At 35.4% G+C, this 22094-nt stretch overlaps 1 protein-coding gene across 9 annotated transcripts; it reads right to left on the bottom strand.

Annotated features, from left to right (window-relative positions):
* Positions 1–1534: 1534 nt before the first annotated feature.
* LOC18433568 (potassium transporter) lies at positions 1535–20703 on the bottom strand. Of its 9 annotated transcripts, XR_016061733.1 has the most exons (6): positions 20399–20703; positions 19365–19428; positions 18741–18840; positions 18085–18131; positions 7840–8233; positions 5760–6068 (listed from the first exon to the last, which is right to left on the bottom strand). XR_016061733.1 is itself a non-coding variant. In XM_006843652.4 (5 exons), exons 1-5 carry the CDS (start codon positions 20684–20686, stop codon positions 2173–2175), a joined length of 537 nt encoding a protein of 178 aa, XP_006843715.2. In that variant the 5' UTR covers positions 20687–20703; the 3' UTR covers positions 1535–2172. The 9 variants fall into 9 exon arrangements, 7 of the variants coding, with proteins under 7 accessions (XP_006843715.2, XP_020522337.1, XP_011623071.1 ...); XM_006843652.4 differs by lacking the exons at positions 5760–6068; positions 7840–8233 and adding an exon at positions 1535–2210; XR_016061734.1 differs by lacking the exon at positions 18085–18131.
* Between the last annotated feature and the right edge of the window lie 1391 nt (positions 20704–22094).

The following is a 22094-nucleotide window of genomic DNA, read 5'->3' as shown; positions in this document are numbered from 1 at the left end:
CCTCTAACTTTTGGTTCGGCTTGATGGCTTGAAAATATCTTTGTGTATCTAGTTATGAAATTAATTTTTTTTTACAATAGTAAATTTATAAGTTTTTAAAAATCTTGAAAATAAATTGCAAGTTATTTATTATTTTAAGACTTGTTTTTTTATTTATTTTTACATATTTCATAAATTTTGGATGTTGAGACGATCAATCGGAAGGTTTTCCCACATTAAAAGACTATCTTCTAGAATATTTGTGAGGTGCAGCTTACTTCAATAGTTTAAAGTTAACACCTTATACAAACTTTTCTTGTCAAGAAAAAAGAAGAAATTGAAAAGAAATTTATCAAACTACAACTTAGCTTTGATCTATTTAACATTGTGCTCATTATATTTTACCTGATTTCAAGTACCTCATCATTCTTTTAATTAATTTTTAAATATAGCTCATCAAATAACACATCAAAATGGGTATTGAAAGTTATCAAACTACACCTAAGATAAAGTTTAATTTTTAGGTGTATTTGATGGATTTCTCTACATTGCATGGATGAAACAAGCCATTGTCGATATGAAAAAAAATGACTATACTTTACGGTGTTGATATGAAAAAACTGCTATAAAAAACAAATTAATGTTCAAATCTAGAAAAAAAAAAAAAAGATTTATTTGTTTGGGTTTTTGTTTTTGAAAAAAATTTGTTTTGGTTTTTTGGGACAAAAATTCTAAAGATTAGAGCCCTTGGCCTCACTTGGCCAATACATCTGAATGATCAAATTTCAAATTGGGTGGTTATGATTGACTATACTTAAAGTTTTTAAAAAATATTTCTCAAACTTGGTGTCACATTTCAAGTAATTCAATTTAATATCTAATGCCTAGTAGCAATTGTGAACTCATTGTAACAAAGGTAAATAGTCACATAGAGTACAGTCCTTCCCTAATATGCAATTTTTATTTTCCCTATGCATCCATGGCAAATCTTGCCTGCCAAGTCCTTCTAGCATAAAGAAAATCTTCAAAAAGCAGCCCTTTAAGCCTTAGAAAAAAAAGAAAAAAAAAACTCGGGGCTTATTTCCAAAAATAATGTTTTAGGCCTTTTGGCTATATAAGGGTGAGGTTTGCCAAAGTTGTCCACTTCAAACAATCGATCAACGTAAAGCACATCACTAAACCGAGCTATAAGATACAATTCTACTACATCACTAAACCGAGCTATAAGATACAATTTTACTGTTGAAAATCATTATGATAGCTTGAAAATATATTTTTATACTTAATTATGAAATTTAAAGGTTACACCTATAATTACGTAAAAATATTGAAAATGGACGGTTAAGATTATACGTTATAAGATGCACTACTTTTAAGTCTTAAAAATCTTTTTTTTTTTTAAAATATATCCATACATCTCTAGGTGGAGATGATCAAATGAAGGGTTCTCTAGTGTCGAATGACCTTTTTCATCGAATTTTTTAGATGCATCTTACTTCTATATTATAATGTTGATGCTTTATATACATTCTCGGGTAGATTAAAAGAAAATATATTAGGAACTAAAATAGGTATAGGTCGCGTTGCCTCGAGTCATTTATATAATTGAGTAATGATCTTATGAGACTCTTTCGAACTCATGTGTATAGGATCTTAAAGGATCACCATTAAGTTTGACATTCATTTATATAAAAATTATCACATAAGTATATGATTTGATTTTTTTAGAGATCTGTATCAAATTTAACAGTGATCATTTGAAATTCTACATACACGAGTACGAGAGGATCTCACAAAATCAATTCCTTATTCAGTTTAGGCTTACATAAAAAATTTTAAAATAAAAATTATAAAACCCCAAATTCTCCAATCTTCCACACCTAAAAGTCCGTCCACCATAAAGATCACGGAATTAGAGATTATGCTGCATAAAACCCCAAATTCCCCAATCTTCTACACCTAAAAGTCCACCGCGAAGACCAGCAGGAAGACCCAAAAGCCCAAATCGTGGCCCAGCTAATGACGTAGGCCTTGTAATAATGGTCCCTCTGGTCTACTTCCGAACACTTCACCTTGCATGATACTCACTTTTTCGCTTAACAACTGGAAACCATTTAGCATCTCTTCCGTAGCCTCAAATTTGTAGGACATCTTCAATCTTCATGACCATGCTGGCCTTATTGTGAATCCAGATCAAGCTTTTGTGTCTCCCCTCTTTCTAGTTGATGAGGCTGAAAAGGATTGATAATGCCAGGGTGAAGATCCAACGATGCCTTTTGAGAGAGAGAGAGAGTGTAACCTTAAGATATTTTGTATCGTTTGTTTATTTGGATGGTGTAGATTTGGATGGTGTAGATTTGAAACTCCATTCAAGATGAAGTGAATATATGACACGTTTTTTAACATAATGTCTAATCTATACTGTCTAAATAAAATGAAATATTGTATAAACTTTTTCTTATTTATATATAAAAAAAGGAAAAAATTTACATAAGGTTGCAACCTTAAAATGTAGAACTAAAGATCATAAAAGGTTGCTTGGATGTTGGAAAACCTTCAAATTGATCATCTTGATGTCGAGATGTATAACTATGAAAAAAAAAAAAAAAAGGAAAAAATATTTTAAGTTTACGAAATAGTGCATCTTGGAACACAATATCTAGATCGTCAATTTTCAATATTTTCATGTGTTTATAAATTTACTTGATTTAAACCATTTTCAGAATTAAAATTTTATAATTAGAGATGAAAATAAATTTTCAAGCCATCCTAATAATTTCTTATATCTAAACTACATTTATAATAAAATTTAGAGATGCGCTTTAATTGGATTTTTTAAGGTTACAACCTTATGCAAATCACATCCATAACACAAATATATAATATATAATTTCTGTTTAGTCCTCGAGCTGAACTGAGCTGGCAGGTTGATCTAGGTCCAACAAGGACTACTGCAAGTCGGGGCCTTGGCCTAGTTCGGACGCGACCTGACCTGTTTACACCCTTAATAACTTTTAAGTCTCGCATTTGCTGTACTTTTGATTGTAGGGGAAGAAGCAAAAATAGCTTTAGTATGCAAAATTAAAATAAATAAACTTTTTGTAAAGCAAGATTATATACTAAAATATAATTTATCTTTTAGTATAAGGGGGTTTACGATTTATCTTTACTACAAAGTCTAGTTTTTCTTTTGAACTTTAAACTTGTTTAGTGAGACAATTTTACCGTACAATTTCAAATCCAACAGCAAAAATTGTACTTTCTTAGACTGAAGACATTTTTAGCATCTCTCTTTCTCTCTCTTAGTTATAGCGACGTACGCTCTATTGCTGCGAACCATGTTTTTCATGATTGCCACCAAAAAAAGAGGATGGCAGCATAGGAATTATTGGTGGCTAGGACAGTATTTCTATTGGGTGGCTAGGACAGTAGGACTGCCTTTCTTTTTTTTTCTTTTTCTTGCAATATAATAAGCATCGATGATACCATGTCAGTAGTGGCCCCCTTTGATATATTCCACATTTGAGTTATTAGGAATGTTGAGTTGGCAACAATGGTTCAAATATTTAGAAATAAAAAAGAGGTACGGTGGTGTATGGCGTTTGCGGATGACATAAATTTGATCACATAAATTTGATAGATGATATCCCAAATAATGTCAACATAAAATTAGAATTTTAGAAAGAATTTTTAGAATCTAAATACTTTAAAATTAGTCGGACTATGACAGAGTATATGGAATGTATGTTTAATAATAATATGAGTAGAGACGAAGATACCAATAATACCAAAACAAGCGTGCTTTCGATTTCTTAGGTCCATAATCCAAAAAAATAAAGAGATTGAGAAAGTTCAAGTGGAAAGCTCAAGAAGACCAATGGTAAGGCAAAAAAAAAAATAGTTGGAAAAAGCTATAAAGACTTATGACCTCATTAATGGTATGACCCTTGATAGAGTCGAATGACGGACTAAGATTCGTATAGCCGATCCCAAATAGTTGAGAAAGTACTCTGAGGATGATGATGATGATGAAAGACAATATAAGAAGTTCTTTTTGCAACATGTTGGAATTCGTTTTTCACCTTTGAGGTTGCGTTGGTAACAGGCCTAGCAGCCTTACCAAAAAATTTAGGACCTTGGCTACAAAATATGGCCCGAGAGTTTGGCTGGCTTGCCACCATGGCTTGGGCTAGGGCAATGGCTGGCCCAACCTAGTGTTTTCCATTTGTTTTTTTTCTTTTCATTTAAAAAAAATCTATTAGGCTTGGCCCGTCCCTATTTGACCAACTCAAGGGCTGACTCTCAAACCCCCGTTGTATCATATGTGAAATTTGACAGCTCGACATGTCACAAAGTTCAAAAAGTTCTCTCATACTTTTTAAGGTTAAAGCATATCCTCAGCCGCTAGATTTTTGCTAACCAACTGGCAATAATAATTGCGACCTCTTTGTATTAAAGACAATAATAATTGCGACATCTTTGTATTAAAGACAAATGATCTTCTAATATACTCCTCTTTTACATCAATGCTTTGAAGGGGTAAACAATTTGCCAAAATTTCCGTTCACAAGGAAATATAGGGGCCAATTTAATTATTTCGATACTTACAAATTTCTTGGGTATGAACTGCTCCATGTAAATGTGCAAATTTGCACCCTTGTTGGGTAGCATAGTAATTCTAACATAAGTAGGGTAGGACTGAATGATATTTCAAGACATTTGGCAATTTGTATTGATAAATCAACATTTGACTTAGGTCCCACGTTAGGAATTGTGTCCCCTTAGAAATAACAAGGGACGTGGGTTTCATGCGTATGGCACACAAGATAAATTTTGTTGCCCATTAAACTGACCAAAAGGGGTTGCCACTATGCACTTAACTATTTTTCAAGATATCTTGCTCCTTTAGAAAAGAATGAGGTTTTTAGAAAGCCTAGGTATTATGAAAGCAAAATAAACCTCACCTCAAATCCTTGTCTGGAAAGTATTTTTCGTGACGGAAATCTTTGTGATGGATCTAAAATCAATTTTCAACACCGACAATAAAATTTGAAACTAAAAATAATGGTACAAATATTGTTGATATGTGAACATTTTTTTAAGGCAAAATGAACGGTTTAGGTAATTTGTTATAATATACACTATTTTTAGAATTTGAAATCCTATTTTGTTTTCACAACTATAATGTTCAAGTCTAGATGATCGATGAAAAGGTCATCAATGTAAAGATTTTCCAATGCTTGACTTACAAGTTTTGATAAGTTATGAGGTGAGGATTTACTTTCCTTTAAAAAATGGCCAAGCAAGGATGGGCGGTGCCAGATGCTTTGTGCAACAATAAATGTGGTATTTTCCATCCTTTTTCCAAGTCTTCTATGATTTTATTGTTAGCTTTTGGGTAGTGGTGACGGTTGTTGCATGGTGGAAAACTTAATAGACTGTCGATGGAACGTACGACCGATAGCTTGAATGCACGACCGGTAGTTTACACTCACAGTCGATAGCTTGTCATGACCGATAGCTTGAACTCACAACCAATAGGTTGAACTCACATCGATAGCTTGAACCCATGGTCGATAGCTTGAACTCACAATCGACAGCTTGAACTCATGGTCGATAGCTTGAACCCAAGATTGATATCTTGAACTTATGGTCGATAGCTTGAATCCACGACCGATAGCTTGCACTCATGGTCAATAGCTTGAACTCACGACCGATAGTTCTAACTACCATCTCATAAGCAGAACTTATGCTCGATAAGCCTTGCACTAACTCTCATCTTGGGAAAAATTCGATAACATCTCTTCTAGACCGAGATAAAGATTGGATTGTATCAGAATGCTACTAGTACCAGTTGGACTCCCGTAGGAGTCGGAATCTAGATTCGGAGGTTATATATGGAAAAAAGAAACACTCCTAGTGCTAGTCGGACTCCCGTCAAAGTCAGAATATGGATTTTGAGGTTATACAATGGGGCAACAAAGATCGGGATCTGGAGGCACGAGAGGAGCTCCCTTTCTTCGAAGTATTGATCACCATCTACCCGATACAAAATCGAGACGCAATAGGGTATCTGGTGAGCACACCCCCTGGATACAGCCAGATCATAAATAATCAGAGTTTCCGAGTTGTATGCTAAAAAAACTCTCTAAAACCACAACAACTAAACTGATCTTACTTGAATGAAAAAGAAACATCAAGAAGAAATTCTATGAGTTTTCATTTTTTCTTGGAAAATACCTCAAATCCTTATACAAAATATTGATGAAAATCTCCTTTAACTTCACTCCCTTCACTCTCATGTCTGTGCATCTTGATGCCAAGATGATCAATTTGAAGATATTTGGGCATCAAAACAACCTCTTCTAGTGAAATTTTCAAGGTAGGCTCAAATTTGATTGTTTAGAGCCTCGACTCTACATAAACTTTTCCCTTTTCTAAAAAGCTTGCGCATTAAAGGCCCTACGCTCTACCTGGTTGTCATGAGCACTCTAGGGAATAGTCAATTCCTATAGGAAGCGGCCTTCACTTCCACACTCATATAGGTGAGTTCGTGGAAGATGTTTTGCAGTGCAATATCCCAACCTAGTCCTTTCATCATCTAGGCAAATGGAATCATTAAGATGAAAGCTTAACCTCTCGATTCATTGTAGTAAATGTACCACAAATCCAGGGATATGGTAGAAATTTACAAATTTCAATAATATAAAAATTTGAAAAAATATCCCTTTACCCCTTATTTTTAACTTCTATATCTTATCATACCCAATAATTGAAAATATTACTTGGAAGCAAGAAGTGACCATTTTTTCTATCTTACAACCCCCTGAATCCTTTTGACTACAATTTTTTGACCTAAAGAATTGAAAAAATGACAAATTGGAGAGGAACCACCACAATGAATTTAGACGAACGTAACATCTTGACTATGAAGAAGTTGCAAACTAAACCATCGCCATGTTCATGGGAAACAGAGAGAAAGCATCCCCAATCATGAAGAAGAAAGGCTTTGGCTCCCTATGTCATGCCCTTGCCCCAACTTTCTCGCCCCCCTCCCCTCCCCCACTCCACCCCACCCCACCCATCCTCTCTCTGTCTCTCTCTAGATCCACTAGCCAATTCTCTGGTTCTCTTTCTCACACACCCTCGCCCTAACTTTTTCCCCTCAATCCTGCCCTCTCTCTCTCTCTCTCGCCCTAAATTAGGTGTTTTATTTGCTCGAAAATTTTTCTGGTTAGATTCTCAATCATTCAACCCCCTTTGACAATGAGAAAGTAGAGAAAGCGAGAGACAGGAAAGGCCACTCTGTTTTTTTTTTGTTCATCCTGAGTTTGCGAGCCTCCTCTCTTTTTTGGCCTCTATTTGCTAGGATCAGAACTTCGGCGGTTGGCTACCTTTCTTTGGTCGAAATTCTAGAGTGAAAAAGTGAGATTAAAAACGAGACCAAGGGTGGAAGGCCACTATTATTGGGTCTTTTTGGTAGTTAATTGTTTGCATATTTTCTTGATTTTTTATATCTGTGTATCCTTGTCGTAACATGCAGTCAAACCTTCGTGCTTGGAATAGGAACAAGGTAGGGTTTTCTTGGAAATCCCTATGGTATTTGGCCTTAGCTTTAGACTAGGTTCAACCTCGTCCTGACTCTAGCTAGGTAAAAGGCACCATGTGAGTATTCCACTCATGGTATTAATCTGAAGGCTCAATTTTATAGGGAGACTCTGTTGGAAATTTTTATGAGCCTCCACAAATTTGAAGAGAGTATTTTTATGGAAGCTTTGAATTTTCATGGTATTAAACAAAATTCGCAAAAAGAAATAACCACCATCAAAGAGAGAGACAAAAGTGACAAACACAACACACCTCGACCAATCTAGCATGGGCTGCCTTCGACCCTCTCTCAGGATACTGGGACACTCTGCCCCCTCCACCGCCCCTTCCTCCTTTGAACCCCCACCTTCCTCTCCCGAATCCTCACAATCCAAATCCTCACTGCCCACGGCCACCTCCTTACCATCGTAGCCACCACCTCCCACCTTCTCCCCGCCCTCCCAAAACCTATCGCATTTCACCCGCAGTCGCGTTGCTGGCGGCTTGGGCCTGCCCTCCCTATTCCCCACCAATGGTGGGCAACTGACGCCCTAGGCCCCACTGTCATAGCTTCTAACGGGACATGCCTCCAATTTAACCAGACAGTTGGGCGCTTGAGGCTGGCTTGGTCCATGGATCAGTTACCCTGGTGTTGGAGAGAGGTCACCTGTATGAAGAACACACGTGATGAGAGAGAGAGGGTGGTTCCAAATACTCATAGAGAAGAATGATAGGTTGTCATTTTTTTCAATTCTTTGGGTCAAAAATTTGTGGTCAAAGGGATTCAAGGGGTTGTAAGATACAAAAAATGGCCACCTTTTGCTTACAAGTAATATTTTCAATTCTTGAGTATGATAAGATATAGAAGTTAAAAATAAGGGGTAAGAGGATATTTTCCCTAAAAATTTTGTGATACCCACAACCATCAGGCATTACACGAACGACTTGTTTTTCCCTTGAACCTTGGACTTGGGATCTCCTTATCCTAGGTAGGGTTCCCATCGCCCTGTGGCACAAATTCATTTGGGCTTAATGCCATCCATATAGCTTTCTTCCAGACTTGGTGCCTTGCAAGGTTTTTTTCAAAAATTCTACCAAGTTAGGTATCACTGATATGAAGTACAACTATGGCTCCATTTCAATGAGTAGTCTCAACTGTCTGTGCCTCAAGCGAGTATAACTGGATTTCCCGAAGTATTCCCTAACCATTCGCTTGGTATAAAAAACTTCATAATCATACCAAATGAGACTGCAGGGTCTGAGACTTGAACATGTGGTACGTCTACCAGTAATTTCCTTAGCGACTTCGCCTTCACACAATGAAATCGAAGGCAATTTACTCCAATCATTTGGAGATACAAATCTACCTCTTGGAAACCCAAAAGTACATCCCCACCACAAATGAAGATGTATCAGAACGTCATAGATTCATAAGAATCCTGAAAACAACACTGCAAAAGATAATGGAACTCCCGCGTTATGTAGGTCATGATCTATAGTTCCTTTCAAATATCTTAGGACCCTAAAGACCGCATCCAATGCGCTTAACCTGGGTTACTGGTATATCTACTCAGCTAACCCACAACAAAGGCTATATCTGATTTAGTGTATGACATTGCATACATTATACATCCAATGACGCTGTCATAGTCCAATTGAGAAACATGACATTCATGGTTCTTTCTGAGTTTAATATATGTATCATAAGGGGTAAACTGGTTTGAAATCAAAGTGATCAAATCTTTTGAACACTTTCTCTATGTAGTGGCTTTGGGTTAAAATATACCCAGTCAGATGTCTCACTATTTTAATTCCAAGTATCACATCAGCTAGCCCCATGTCTTTCATATTAAATTCAGAAGACAATAACTTCTTTGTGTCCTTAAGGCATGCAGTATTGCTGCTTAGTATGAGCATATCATCTACATACATGCAAATTATAACTACTGCAATATCATAAACTATGGCATGTATCAGCATCACTAATCTAAAATTCATGTGAAGTAACAAATCTATTGAATTTTTCATGCCATTGCTTAGGTGCTTGCTTCAAACTATATAAGGATTTTACAAGTTTACAAACTTTGTGCACTTGTCCCTTAAGGACAAATCCCTCTTGTTGCTCAACATAAATTTCTTCATCTAGCTCACCAATTTTATGTTTACAATGTCGAGCTTCATATTCATAATCCTGCTCACCAATAAATATGTGTTCATAAAATTCTACATCCCTAGACTCTATAATAACATTTGACTCCAGGTCCCGAAATCTATAGGCTTTGTTGTATTCAGCATAGCCCACGAAAACACACTTTATAGATCTAGGTCCAAATTTGGGACTCTTAAGATCAGGGAGCCTTACCAAGGCTGCACATCCCCAAACCTTGAGAAAATCTAGATCAGGTTTCCTTCCTTTCCAATTTTTATATGGTGAAGCACTAGAATTCGAATATGGTACATGGTTTAAAATGAAACAACCAGACATAAGGGTTCTCCCCAAAGATTAGCAGGGAGGTTGGAACTAATGCGCATGGCATTGATCATATGTCCATAAGAGTGTGTTTTTTCCTTTCAGCTTAAGTCATTCTGTTGTGGTGTGTATGGGGTAGTTACTTGGTGAATAATTCCATTGTCTTCATAATAGATAGTGAAATCAGCGGAACAGTATTCACCACCTCTGTTACTTCTAAGAACCTTAATATTAGAATTCAGTTGGTTCTCAATTTCTGTTTTGTAAACTTTGAATTTATCAAATATTTCATATTTGTTTCTCATCAAATAAATATAGGTGTATCTTGATAACTCGTCTATGAGAGTGACAAAATATTTCTTCCCACCACGAGTTTGTATGCCTCTTAGATCACAAACATCACTATGAATTAATTTCAGCACCCTAGAACTTCTTTCTGCCTTAAGAAAGGGTTTTCTTGTGATATTGGACCGTACATAGACTTCACACAAAGTATTCTGTAAAGTCACACACTTAGGAATTAGGTCTAAAGTACTCATCTTTTTTAATGCATGATACTGAACATGTCCTAATGTACCATGCCATAAAGAAAAAGAATCAAGCATAAACACAAGAGAAGATTCATTATGAAGATTGAGCTTGAACATGACTTTCGAAGCGTAGCCCATTCCTTCAAAGGCATCATTCTTTGATATTGTCGGACTTAAAGACAAGTTTGAAACCCCTTGTATTCAAAAGATATGCAGATACCAGGTTTTTCCAGACTTCGGGGGCATGAAACCTTAGAAGAGGAATAATTATATATATACTAGACAGAGTCCCCTCCATTATTTCGCAAGTCCTTAACAAGTTCATGTTATTACATATGTGTTTAGTGGCACTTGAGTCCAGCCACCAATCTGCAGTGCTCTCTATTGCATTGACTTCAAAGATCATGGTAACAATTTTTTCTTCGGTCACATTGGCTTGAGCTTGCATCTTCTTTTTAATTATGCATAATTTCTGCACATGACCAAATTTGCCACAGAAGAAACATACCAATGGTTTCTTTCTTTTATCCTAAGTTATCTTTGGGCTTACATCTTTGGTATCTTTCTTTCTTCTTTCTTTCCTTCCATCTTGGTACTTTTATGAGTTATTGGTTTCTATCTTCTCAGACCTTCAATTGTGTGAGCTCTGACGACCATATAAGATTTGTATTCTTTGGCATCTTGAAGTCTAGTCTCTTTTTCAATTATGAGATGGGCCATTAACTGTTCGCAGGTGAGGTCTTCAGACTTATGCATCAATGTATTTCTATAGTCTTATTGTGAAGGAGGTAATTTGTCAATTATTGCCCCGACTTGGAATGCATCATCTAGTTTAATACCATTCGATGCTAGTTCATTTTTTATAATCTGAATATCCTGAATCTCAGCCAAGATCGGTTTTGCTTTTGTAATTTTAAAGATTATCTACTAATAAGATACTTCTTTCTGTCATCATCTTCTTCTCTATATTTAGTTTCCAAAGCTGCCCATAGTTTTTTTTGCAATTGGCATTCTTGAGTATAGATTAAACAACGGATCACTTAAAGCATTTAGGATATGCCCTTTGAAAATATCATCATTTTCATCCCATGCAGAGCTTTTTTCTCTAATCCGATCTGCAAAAGTTTGATCACCGGTAGGTGTCAAGGAAGTACTTGGAGCAATAAGACATGACTCTCTTAGCACATAATCCACTTTTAAGGTCTTAAGTAAGAATAGTACTTGCAACTGCCATCGTCTGAAATTAAGTCCATCAAAATGGTCTATTCTAACAAAATCCTAGTCATAGCTTTAAGCGAGCTTCCAATAGCCATCACGTTGGATAAACACTTCGAAATTGTTAGCTTTTGGGTAGTGGTAATGGTTGTTGCACAATAGAAAACATAGCATATTGTCGATAGCTGGAATGCATGGTCGATAGTATGAATACATGACCGATAGCTTGAACACATGACCGATAGCTTGAACTCACGATCGATAGCTTAAACTCACGACCGATAACTTGATCTCACGACCGATAGCTTAAACTCATGGTCGATAGCTCGAACCCACTGTCGATAGCTTGAACTCATGACCGATAGATTGAACTCACGGTCGATAGCTTGAACCCACGATCGATAGCTTGAACCCACGATCGATAGCTTGAACTCACGGTCGATAGCTTGAACCCATGACTGACAGCTTGAACTCATGGTATATTGTTTGAACTCACGACCGATAGATCTAATTGCCCTCTCATAAGCAAAACTTACACTTAATAAGCCTTGCACTAACTCTTATCCTGGGAAAAATTCGGCAACACCTCCACTAGATCGATATAAAGCTTGGATTGTACCAAAACGCTACTAGTACCCGTTGGACTCCTGTAGGAGTCGGAATCTGGATTCAGAGGTTATATCTGGAAAAATGAAATACTCCTAGTGCCAGTCAGACTCCCGTAGGAGTAGGAATATAGATTCAGAGGTTATACAATGCGGCAACAATGATCAGGATCTTGAGGCACGAGAAGAGCTCGCTTTCTTCAAAGTATTGATCACCCCCTACTTGGTACAAAACCGAGATGCAATAGGATATCTAGTGATCACACCCCCAGCATATAGCCAGATCATAAACAATCAGAGTTTATGACCCGCATACTTAAAAAACTCTCTAAAACCACAACAACTAAACTGATCTTACTTGAATGAAAAAGAAACATGAAGAAAAAAATTCTATGAGTTCATATTTTTCTTGAAAAATCCCTTAAATCCTTTTTCAAGATGTTGCCTGAAATCCACATTAACTTTACTCCCTTCACTCTCCCAAATTCATACATCACCATATGTTTTCTCTCTATTGCTCAAGGCTTATATAATAGAGAAATAATATAATATAGGGAGAGTAGAGAAGTGGCAACTAGAGAGATATAGAGAGAGAGAAAGAAAGAAAGAATGTATAATGCCAAGCGTATGGACACTTGTCCACCATGAGGCGAAGAGGTGAGGTCATCAAAACCAAGCAACAATTAAAAAATAAATAAGACAAAACAAGGAAGAAGTGGTGATCCAAGCATATCAAAACAGCATAATAGGCCATCACCAAAAATAACATTAAAAAAGATTTTGAAACTCCAATTATTTTTAAATAAAAATTAACATTTATGGCCTTAATATTTTGCCATCCAGTATTAAATACTTAGTGGGCCATTTAGGAAAAAAAGAAAAAAAAAATCTTTGCGGGTTATGAAATGAATTTACTATTTTACTCTTTTAGTTTCTTGTGTAAGTAATTGGCTAACACTTCATTTTAGATGTGAATTTGGGACATGTTGAAAATGGACCCACCACCCTTAGAGATAGCTAACTGGCTTGGGACCCGCTATGGTGGAGTTTCCTAAACATTTAGACTTGACCACCGAAAGTTATAATTTAGACCTGACTGTCTAAAAATTGTGACTTAGACGTGGCTCTCCAAAAATTATATGGCCTTTGTTCAATCTTATGATATTACGTATTTCAAGTATATATAGAGTAGGTATTATCATTATCATCATCATTATTATTATTATGTTGGTCATTAGGTTTGACGGTATGCTCTTGTATATAGACAATATTTTGGTTTTTTTCGTGTATATGAACAAGTTTATAAAAAATACATTTAAGTATCATTTTTATATATTGGTTTTCCTATTTTTCCGTACCCATTAAATCCCAAAGATTACATTTAGAAATGTATATGAAAGATAAAAATTATTTAGAGTACCCATTTTTTCATTTCGATGATTATAACAAGTAAGAGCTTTCTTTATTAGGATGGGAATTACTATATTTGTACTAAAAGACAAAGGGCATGTTTGTCATCTTAAGAAGAGCATTTTTAAAATATTTAATAAAATAAAAATGGCGTTTTTATTGAGGGAAAAGTTTATATAAGGTTGCAACCTTAAAATTTAGAATCATAGATGCACCTCAAAAATCTATCGGACATATTGTTTCAATGTTGAAAAACCCTCTAATTGATCATCTCAACATTGAGCTGTATGAATATTTTAAAAAAAAAAGTTTTTGAATCCCAAAAATAGTGCATCTTGCAACACATTATCTAGACCATCTATTTTCAAGATTTTCATTTGTTTATAGATCTACTTGATTTTAACCAGTTTTGGAGTTTAAATATTTTTTAATTAGATATGAAAATAGTTTTTAAGATAATGCTAAAAACGTTTTACAACAAAATTACATGTTATGATAAAATTTGGAGGTGCGCCTTAATTGGATTGTTTAAGGTTGCAACCCTATAAAAACTGCACCCTTTTATTAATAAAGAGTCTAGATTTTCACTCCATAATTACACTTGTCTTTTAGTGAAATTATCAACCATTTAATAACAAAAATGCCCTTACTTATTTTATAGTCTTGAAATAAAAAAATAGACAATCAAGATAGTTTCAAAATTTCACATCACTATTCTTATTTCTTAAAATTTATTTATTTTTTTATATTCATGATCTCCATGTTAGAGATTATATGCCCTTAAAAATTGGGTCCAAAAATCCATCTCAAAAATAAATTTTTAAGAGTTGACTCATTTTTACATGGACTCATAGAAACTGGGTCCTTATTTAAATAGATGGTTCAATAAAAGGAATAAAAGTATTTCATGAGTCAGATCATTTTCAAGAAATATAAGATTCGCTATTTATTTATTTGTTTTTCAGATTTATGATCATAGATCGAGAAAATAAACTTATAAAATATTAAATGTATAATTCATCTTCCGGATTTTGCTAGAGTTTATTCAGTGTAATAGTTATTATCCAAATGGACGCTTTAAATGTGCCAATACAAGATTATATGGAAAAGTTGCTAAAATCCCGATTGTGTTAACTTTCTTAAGATTCTCCCCTCCCCGAACAACTTTTTAAAACACTAAAACAAGGGCAAGCTTTCTATGCTTCTCCTGCAGCATAAAAGTTCTATCCTTTTTTTTTTTCCAAACGTCCATTCTAAATGCAGGGTTAAGATTGCTCCAATCACAATGTCATGTCTCTATACTATTTTTTTTTTCTTTTTTTTTTAATGAATTATTTTGACATCAATTTTTGGACGTCCATTCCTCTATTAAACTTGCACTAGCGAAAAATAAAAAAAAAATATTTTCAATAAAATAAAATGACCAAAATACCTCTGAAAGTTTAAAAGGGTATTTTGGTCATTATATTTTATCAAAAAATTATTTTTAATACTTTTTATAGGTGTACCCCAATGAGAAGATGACACGTACCAAATTTCATATTTATACAATTTGTATAAAAAAAAACTAAAAGTAAAATACTTTGAGACGTCTGATCTAAAATCAAATGGTGAGTGGCTCTCTTGATCAAAATTGGACGGCTGGATGGTAGGAGAAGTATGAAACTTCTATGCTGTAGGAGAAAAATATAAACCTTTCCCCTAAAAAAAGCCATCAATGTTTTTTTTTACACTTTGCTTGTGTTCAAAAGGTGAATAAATTTATGACCAAAATATCCCTCTCTCTACTTTATACCCATGTTTTTATAAGGAAAATTGATTTATGTTCATATTCATACAATTTGTATAAAAAAAAACTAAAAGTAAAATACTTTGAGACGTCTGATCTAAAATCAAATGGTGAGTGGCTCTCTTGATCAAAATTGGACGGCTGGATGGTAGGAGAAATATAGAACTTCTATGATATAGGAGAAAAATAGAAACCTTTCCCCTAAAAAAAGCCATCAATGTTTTTTTTTACACTTTGCTTGTGTTCAAAAGGTGAATAAATTTATGACCAAAATATCCCTCTCTCTACTTTATACCCATGTTTTCATAAGGAAAATTGATTTATGCGGGCTGAACCGCATTTATATAATATGCGGTCCAAAGGCATAAAGCATCCATCTTAAAGATGGACGCAATTAGGTGATTCATCTAAAAATAAGTGTAACAAACGGTCTAATTGTTTTCTTAATATAATTATTATTTATATTTTTATTTTATTTTTATTTATTTATTGTTTTTTATTATTCATGATGTACATGTTAAAGATTATATATTTTCTAAAAATTAAGATCAAATTATATTTAAAAAATATATTTATTGCCAAGCCTTCATTTCTACAATATTTAGGTTGGCTGCATAGAAACCATATCATTTCATAATGTACTATGAAATCAATGTGTCGGACCGGTCCAATACATTTTTTGTATCGGACCGGACTCCTTTTTCAATACGGTTACTAGACCAGCACTATGAAATCCATATGCCAGACTGGTCGGACACATTTTTCTTGGCATATTTTTTTCCGTTGGACGGGCGTCGACTCATTTTTTTCAGTCAGGCACAAAAAAAAAAAATGTTGTTATCAAGGATTTAATGGGGGTATTTTGGTCCAAAATACCTTTTTGAATTTGGAGTAGTTGCAAAAGGAAATAATACTAGGTTTTTTTTAGTGTTTTAAAACGGTTTTGGGGGAATGATGTTAGGAAAGCTGAGTTTCCCTAGATTATCTGAAGCCACGTAAGCGTAAGTTTCTAACCTCAGAAGAATGTTCAGTCTTTCTTAATGCTTGATAAAAACATTCAATCAGGTAGAATCTCTTCCGCAACTAGTCAAGGTTTCCAATTACCGAAAATCTAATGCAATTAAAATTTACTTATATCATTAAGATGAAAGAGGACCTTGTAAGGAAATAAATATAACAATAGATAAAAGCCAAAAAAAGTGACAAAAAAGATATGTGAAGTGAATCGATGGTTGTTTTGTTTATAGGAGAGAAAGTAAACAAATAGTGAAATCCAACCGCCAGTCAAATGTAGAGTTTTATTTTATTATTTTTTAAATAATTTTTTTGGTTGTCGTTTTTGGAAGTGGGTATGCTTCTTTATTTTAAACAAGGGAGCCAACTCAAATAGAACAATAAGAAAAGCCAAAGACTGTGACATAGAAGAGAGTGATGTGAAGTGAATCGATGATTGTTTTATTTATACTTTTATAGAAAAATGGGAAACTAATAGTGAATCCAACCGTCAGTGAAATGCTATTGAGTGTAGAGGTTTTCTTTCTTTTATTTTTCTCTCTTATTGGGAAATGGGGTATGCTTCTTTATTTCAAGCAAGGGAGCCAACTCGCGAGGGTGGAATAAGGAAATGCTAAGCCAAATTGGCTGAATTGAGACGGGTGATTTGGATTTGAAAAAAAAAAAAAACAAATATCGATTGAAATTTACTTGATCAATTAGATTCAGTAATTCTTTTGATTTTTCGATAGCTCGGCTATAAGAATCAACTTGAGATGCAGCACTGCTGGATATCAATTGCTAAGAACTCAAGCCCAAGTGCAATTCCTTAGATTAAGTAGTAAACTTAGAATTTTTGAGAAGGATGCAGGCAGCTCAAAATGGGCGTGGTGGCCCGCATTGCTAGGTGGGCTAGACCTTGAAAGACCTTGGCTTGCGCTATAAAATGCAGGTAGAGGTTTTGGACACCATGAATCAAGGCTGGGCCTAGGCCTAGGCCTGGGCCATGACAAGAGCAGCCCGAGCTTGCGCCAGGCTGGCTCAGGCTTGATTTATTTGCCAGCCCTATAACCACTGCATCTCAAAATGCCGATAGAAAATGCAATTTTGGGGTTGGAAATTGTCACGAGGGCCTGAAAATTTATTCAGTTTCTGATTATGAAAGAAGCTCCAAAAATAGTGTAGATCCAGATGAGTCCTACAATATTTTTGTTACATATAGATTGCATCCATGGATTTGTTGACATGCGGAAATACGCAATCTGAATTATGTATTATAAGATGCACCATTTTTACAATTTGAAATCTTTTTTTCTTTTTTTTTCCGGAGAGGTCGACAAAGGATTTATCTGTAATTTTCGATGAGACTTAAGCTGAAGCTTTAAAAGCTGCATCCCTACAATAACCTTTTCATTTGGTAAATGTGTCTCTAAGCGGTTTTTTATTGGGTAAGTAAATGTGTTTCTAAGAGGTCCTACTTGAAATCGACACAACGATAAGTGATACCTCTGCTAAATAATCGCCATGTGCCATTGCAGAAATTTCCACCCAATCTGAAATGATGACATATTTACATTATAGTTTTTTGAGCAGTTCAGTGGAAGGAATCGAAATTGGGATATAGCATTGCTAATCAATTAAGCTCAAGCACAATTCCTTTTTAAAAAAGAGAGAAAGGAATATGCATAATCTGTCTACCACTAAAACAAAGCCTATGGGAAAGAGGTCAGGGTCCTAGTGGTAGCATCCCTACGCCCAGTTATCACATCATCGTATCCATTCCTACTTCGGATACCCCAATTATAACACATTCAAAATGTAATTCCTCAATCTATTGAAAAAAAAAGGTAGGAGTCTATCTTCCCCACTGAATTACCCAATAAAATTTGGGTATCATACTAAATTAAATGACAAATTTCTCCCAAAATTCCAATGGTTACCCTATAGAAGGGAAAAGACAATTAGACTACTTTTGATCATCAATTTTGTGTTTTGTGGCACAATAATCATTCTATATCTTGAATACATTACCAAAGAAATTTTTAAAAAAAATACACAAAAAATACAGGAGTAAAAGAAAGTATTTTCTCTTTTAAAATGAGAACAGCCTGAAAAAGAAGTTGCCTGATTTGGACCTTTCAAGACATGCCACGTGGACATACCTGCCCAAATTATCAATCTGCCTTGGTTCTCCCCTTGTGTCTTTCTTGCACACCTTGCATGTCTTGTCCACCCACCCATCCTCTACATATTGTCCATCCACTATAAAAAATAAAAAATAAAAAAAATAAAAAGAAATAAAAAACAATAAATCATTAAAAATAATTAAAAACACAATAATACATAAAATGGACTTCTTAACAAGAAGCTTGGTTAAATCCTAGAATTCATGTTTGCCTACAAATTTATAGACAACGTTAAAAAATGTCACAAGTACAACTAGGACTCACCTGAGTTGGATCCGTTCGGTAGACTGGCCAATCCAAAAACCCTCGAATCATAGGATAGTTCCATTTTTTTTTTCCTCGGAATTTTTTAGATTTTTATTGTTTAAGACTTCTCGAGTCCGACTTGGACTCGGCCAGGTTCGATCCACCGGACTTGGACCAGAACCGGGCCGGTCAGTAGGAGCCCAAGTCCGACTTTTTGAACGTTGGTTATAAAATGTTTACAAATATTTGACGCCTTAGACCCATTCACAGAAAAAGGTCAAGGAGAAAGATGGCAATGCCAGTTATATGCGCAAATTATGCTTTTAAAAATAAATGCTAGGAGTTAGTACTTACCATCGATATAACTTTTGAAGAAATCCTTATAGGTCCCACCAATCTTCCTTCTTAGAGCTCCATACTGTCAATAACCAAGTTTGCAAGAGATTACCGGTTTAGTACACATATTCTAATGAGCTCCATGCTTTCAAAAATTCAAGAGCCACAAGTATATGTATGTCGATTAAGTGGTCCTCTTTCTTTTCTTTTCCTTTTTTTTTTGCAGCAATTCAGTAATTAGGAATAGAACTTGAGATATAGCTAAATGTACCCAATCCCACTTTTTGATTAATCGGCATTTCTATGTGGGGGAAAGTTGCAAGGTTCATGGGTTGTGATGGTACAATCGATACCTAGTTATCATGTTGTGGTTTAATCCTATCCACTGACACCTTCAAAAAGCTGACTCCCTAATCTATCTAAAAAAACGGATAAGGCCCGTCTTCCCTACTGAATTATCAAAAAAAAAAACATAATAATAATAATTGCAAGGTTCAATAATTGATCCCTTCGTATAAGAGCACAAAGATTAGGTACTTGTTCTATAGACAATAGACCCCTCTTTCATCCCTCAATCACACATGTAGCATATGGGCACACCAGTATAATGGTGATTGTTTGTGAGGATCAGTATCTAGAAAGTTGATTTCTGGTGGCGCCTCGGCACTTGCCGGGTGAATCAGCCTCCGTAGTTCCAGCTGAGTTGGTCCCGAGCAAAGAAAATAATATGAAAAAAAATTAAAATAGCTCAGGACCTGAATTGCCTGAGGAGGCCCTATATCCTATAGTGAACTGGGGAGTTCGCTCTAGTGAACTACATATTCCCTGTTTGAGATGGTCTAGAACTGGGAACCCATACCAACTAGGGCAATTTCGAGTCTGCTCGCCGAACTTTCAGTGGTGTGTATACCAGAAATATAACATAGTAATAAATCGACAGGAACATAATACTACTTGATTGATGTATGATTTACTCAAAAATAGCATGTAAAATCCACAAATATTAGGCCCTCTGTCATAGCATATGAGCATGAGAGAGAGAGAGAGATTACCTGCTCCCTACTCATCCTACCACCAGATTTGGTGGCCTCCCTAGCTTCATCTAGAAGCTCAGCATCTTCGGCAGACCTAACTTGGGAGAAATCAAGGGCATCAGTGAGGCTTCCGAGTAGTGATTGTTTGGGCTTGTTGGGTTCACCTTCCTCTCCCTCCAACTTAGCCCAGACACCTCCAAATTTAGTGGCCTTACATGATGTAGCAGTTTTTGGAAAGAGTCCTCCATTATAACAAGGGTAGCAACTTTGTGAAGAAGAAAGGGGAAGAGCCCTTAGTGCTGCCATGCTCCCCCCCCCCCTTTGAAACTCTTACTAAATGTTTGAATTTTTATATTGAGCAAACCATAACTGCCCCAAAAATCTGCCCAATTTTTTCCTATGAAAATAAATTTTTAGCAAAGGAGAAGAGGTTGTAGAAATTTTAGAGCAAGAAAAATATTGATAAATTGGTAGCATAAGAGCCAAGGGGATCAAATGGCTTCTAAAAAGACTCCCGAACTATTAATAATTTTTTAAATGCCACGTGGCAGCATATACAGAGAAGAGGGGGTAGGATTGTGGATATCTTGAAAAGCAATGGTTAGCGAGAGACTACGTGGATGTGCTTTTGGCCTCTACAATGGAGTGCTGCTCATTGTTCCTGCCACGTGTCATGATTTTGTTGGGTGGACCTTGTCTACATATGTTTCCATATTTTGTGGTTTAAACATAGGTTGGATTTATGCAATAATGCAATAAAAAAGGTCGGGACTAAACTACAATGGATGTTGGATATACAGTAAATTGAATAGTATTATTATATTAATATGTAAATTACACCCAAATCCTAATAGCAGGCATTTATCTACTTCAGGAAAAGACACAATTTTGGGCAAATATCAGTTTCTCAAAAATTGGAATCAGCCCCAACTCTCCAAGACCCGCTTCCGATTCGACATGTCCGACTCAGGTGCTCTATTTAGTAAAGATATTAAAAGACGAAGCTAAGTTTCAGAGAAATTATGTGATTGTGGAGTTTCTTGAACAGGAATCGATTTGCCGATGATCCCGATCAGAGTCGGGTGATTGAGGATTTTTCAATAACTTGTAGGGATCAAAAGAGGTAATGCAAAAATATTTTGAAGGTTGACATAGAAAATACGAAGAACCTAAGGATGAGCTCCCATGTAATTAATTTAGCCAAGCAAACTTTGCGATCAAAAGAAAGGAGCAATGCCAATAACAATAACAAGGGCAACATAAGAAATACGGAGTAGAACCCAATACAAACTAAGTTAAAAACCCTAGATTCACAATCAATCTCTTCTTCTTATGGGAATTCAAGGCATTTAAATGTGACCTTAATTGCAAATATGGAGGAACTATGGGGATCTAATTCAAATTTTCTTTATCCCATCCTCACGGATATCAAAATGAAATTAGCAATTTTGAAGACATTTCACTCTAGTGGATGATTTGGTTTATAGAGTGGGAAAATATATAATAAGATCATTTTTTCTTGGTACAATAAAGTCATAATCATCATTAATCACCAAATATAATTGTGCTGCGGGCATACTATCAATTGTGCTCGAAGTTCAAGAAAGTTGCGGGAACTTTTATATGGAGAAATGACGCACCCCAGACATCTGAATTTACAAGTAGTGGCTTGGGGTGTTTGTGGCCTTAGTCTGTGAAAGGTTATCGTCCCATT

This window comes from Amborella trichopoda, chromosome 8 (genome assembly GCF_054954075.1).
Source record: "Amborella trichopoda isolate Santa Cruz 75 chromosome 8, AtrichopodaSantaCruz75HAP2 v2.0, whole genome shotgun sequence".
NCBI classification, from domain to species: domain Eukaryota; kingdom Viridiplantae; phylum Streptophyta; class Magnoliopsida; order Amborellales; family Amborellaceae; genus Amborella; species Amborella trichopoda.
This window is presented reverse-complemented; position numbering and strand designations above follow the sequence as displayed.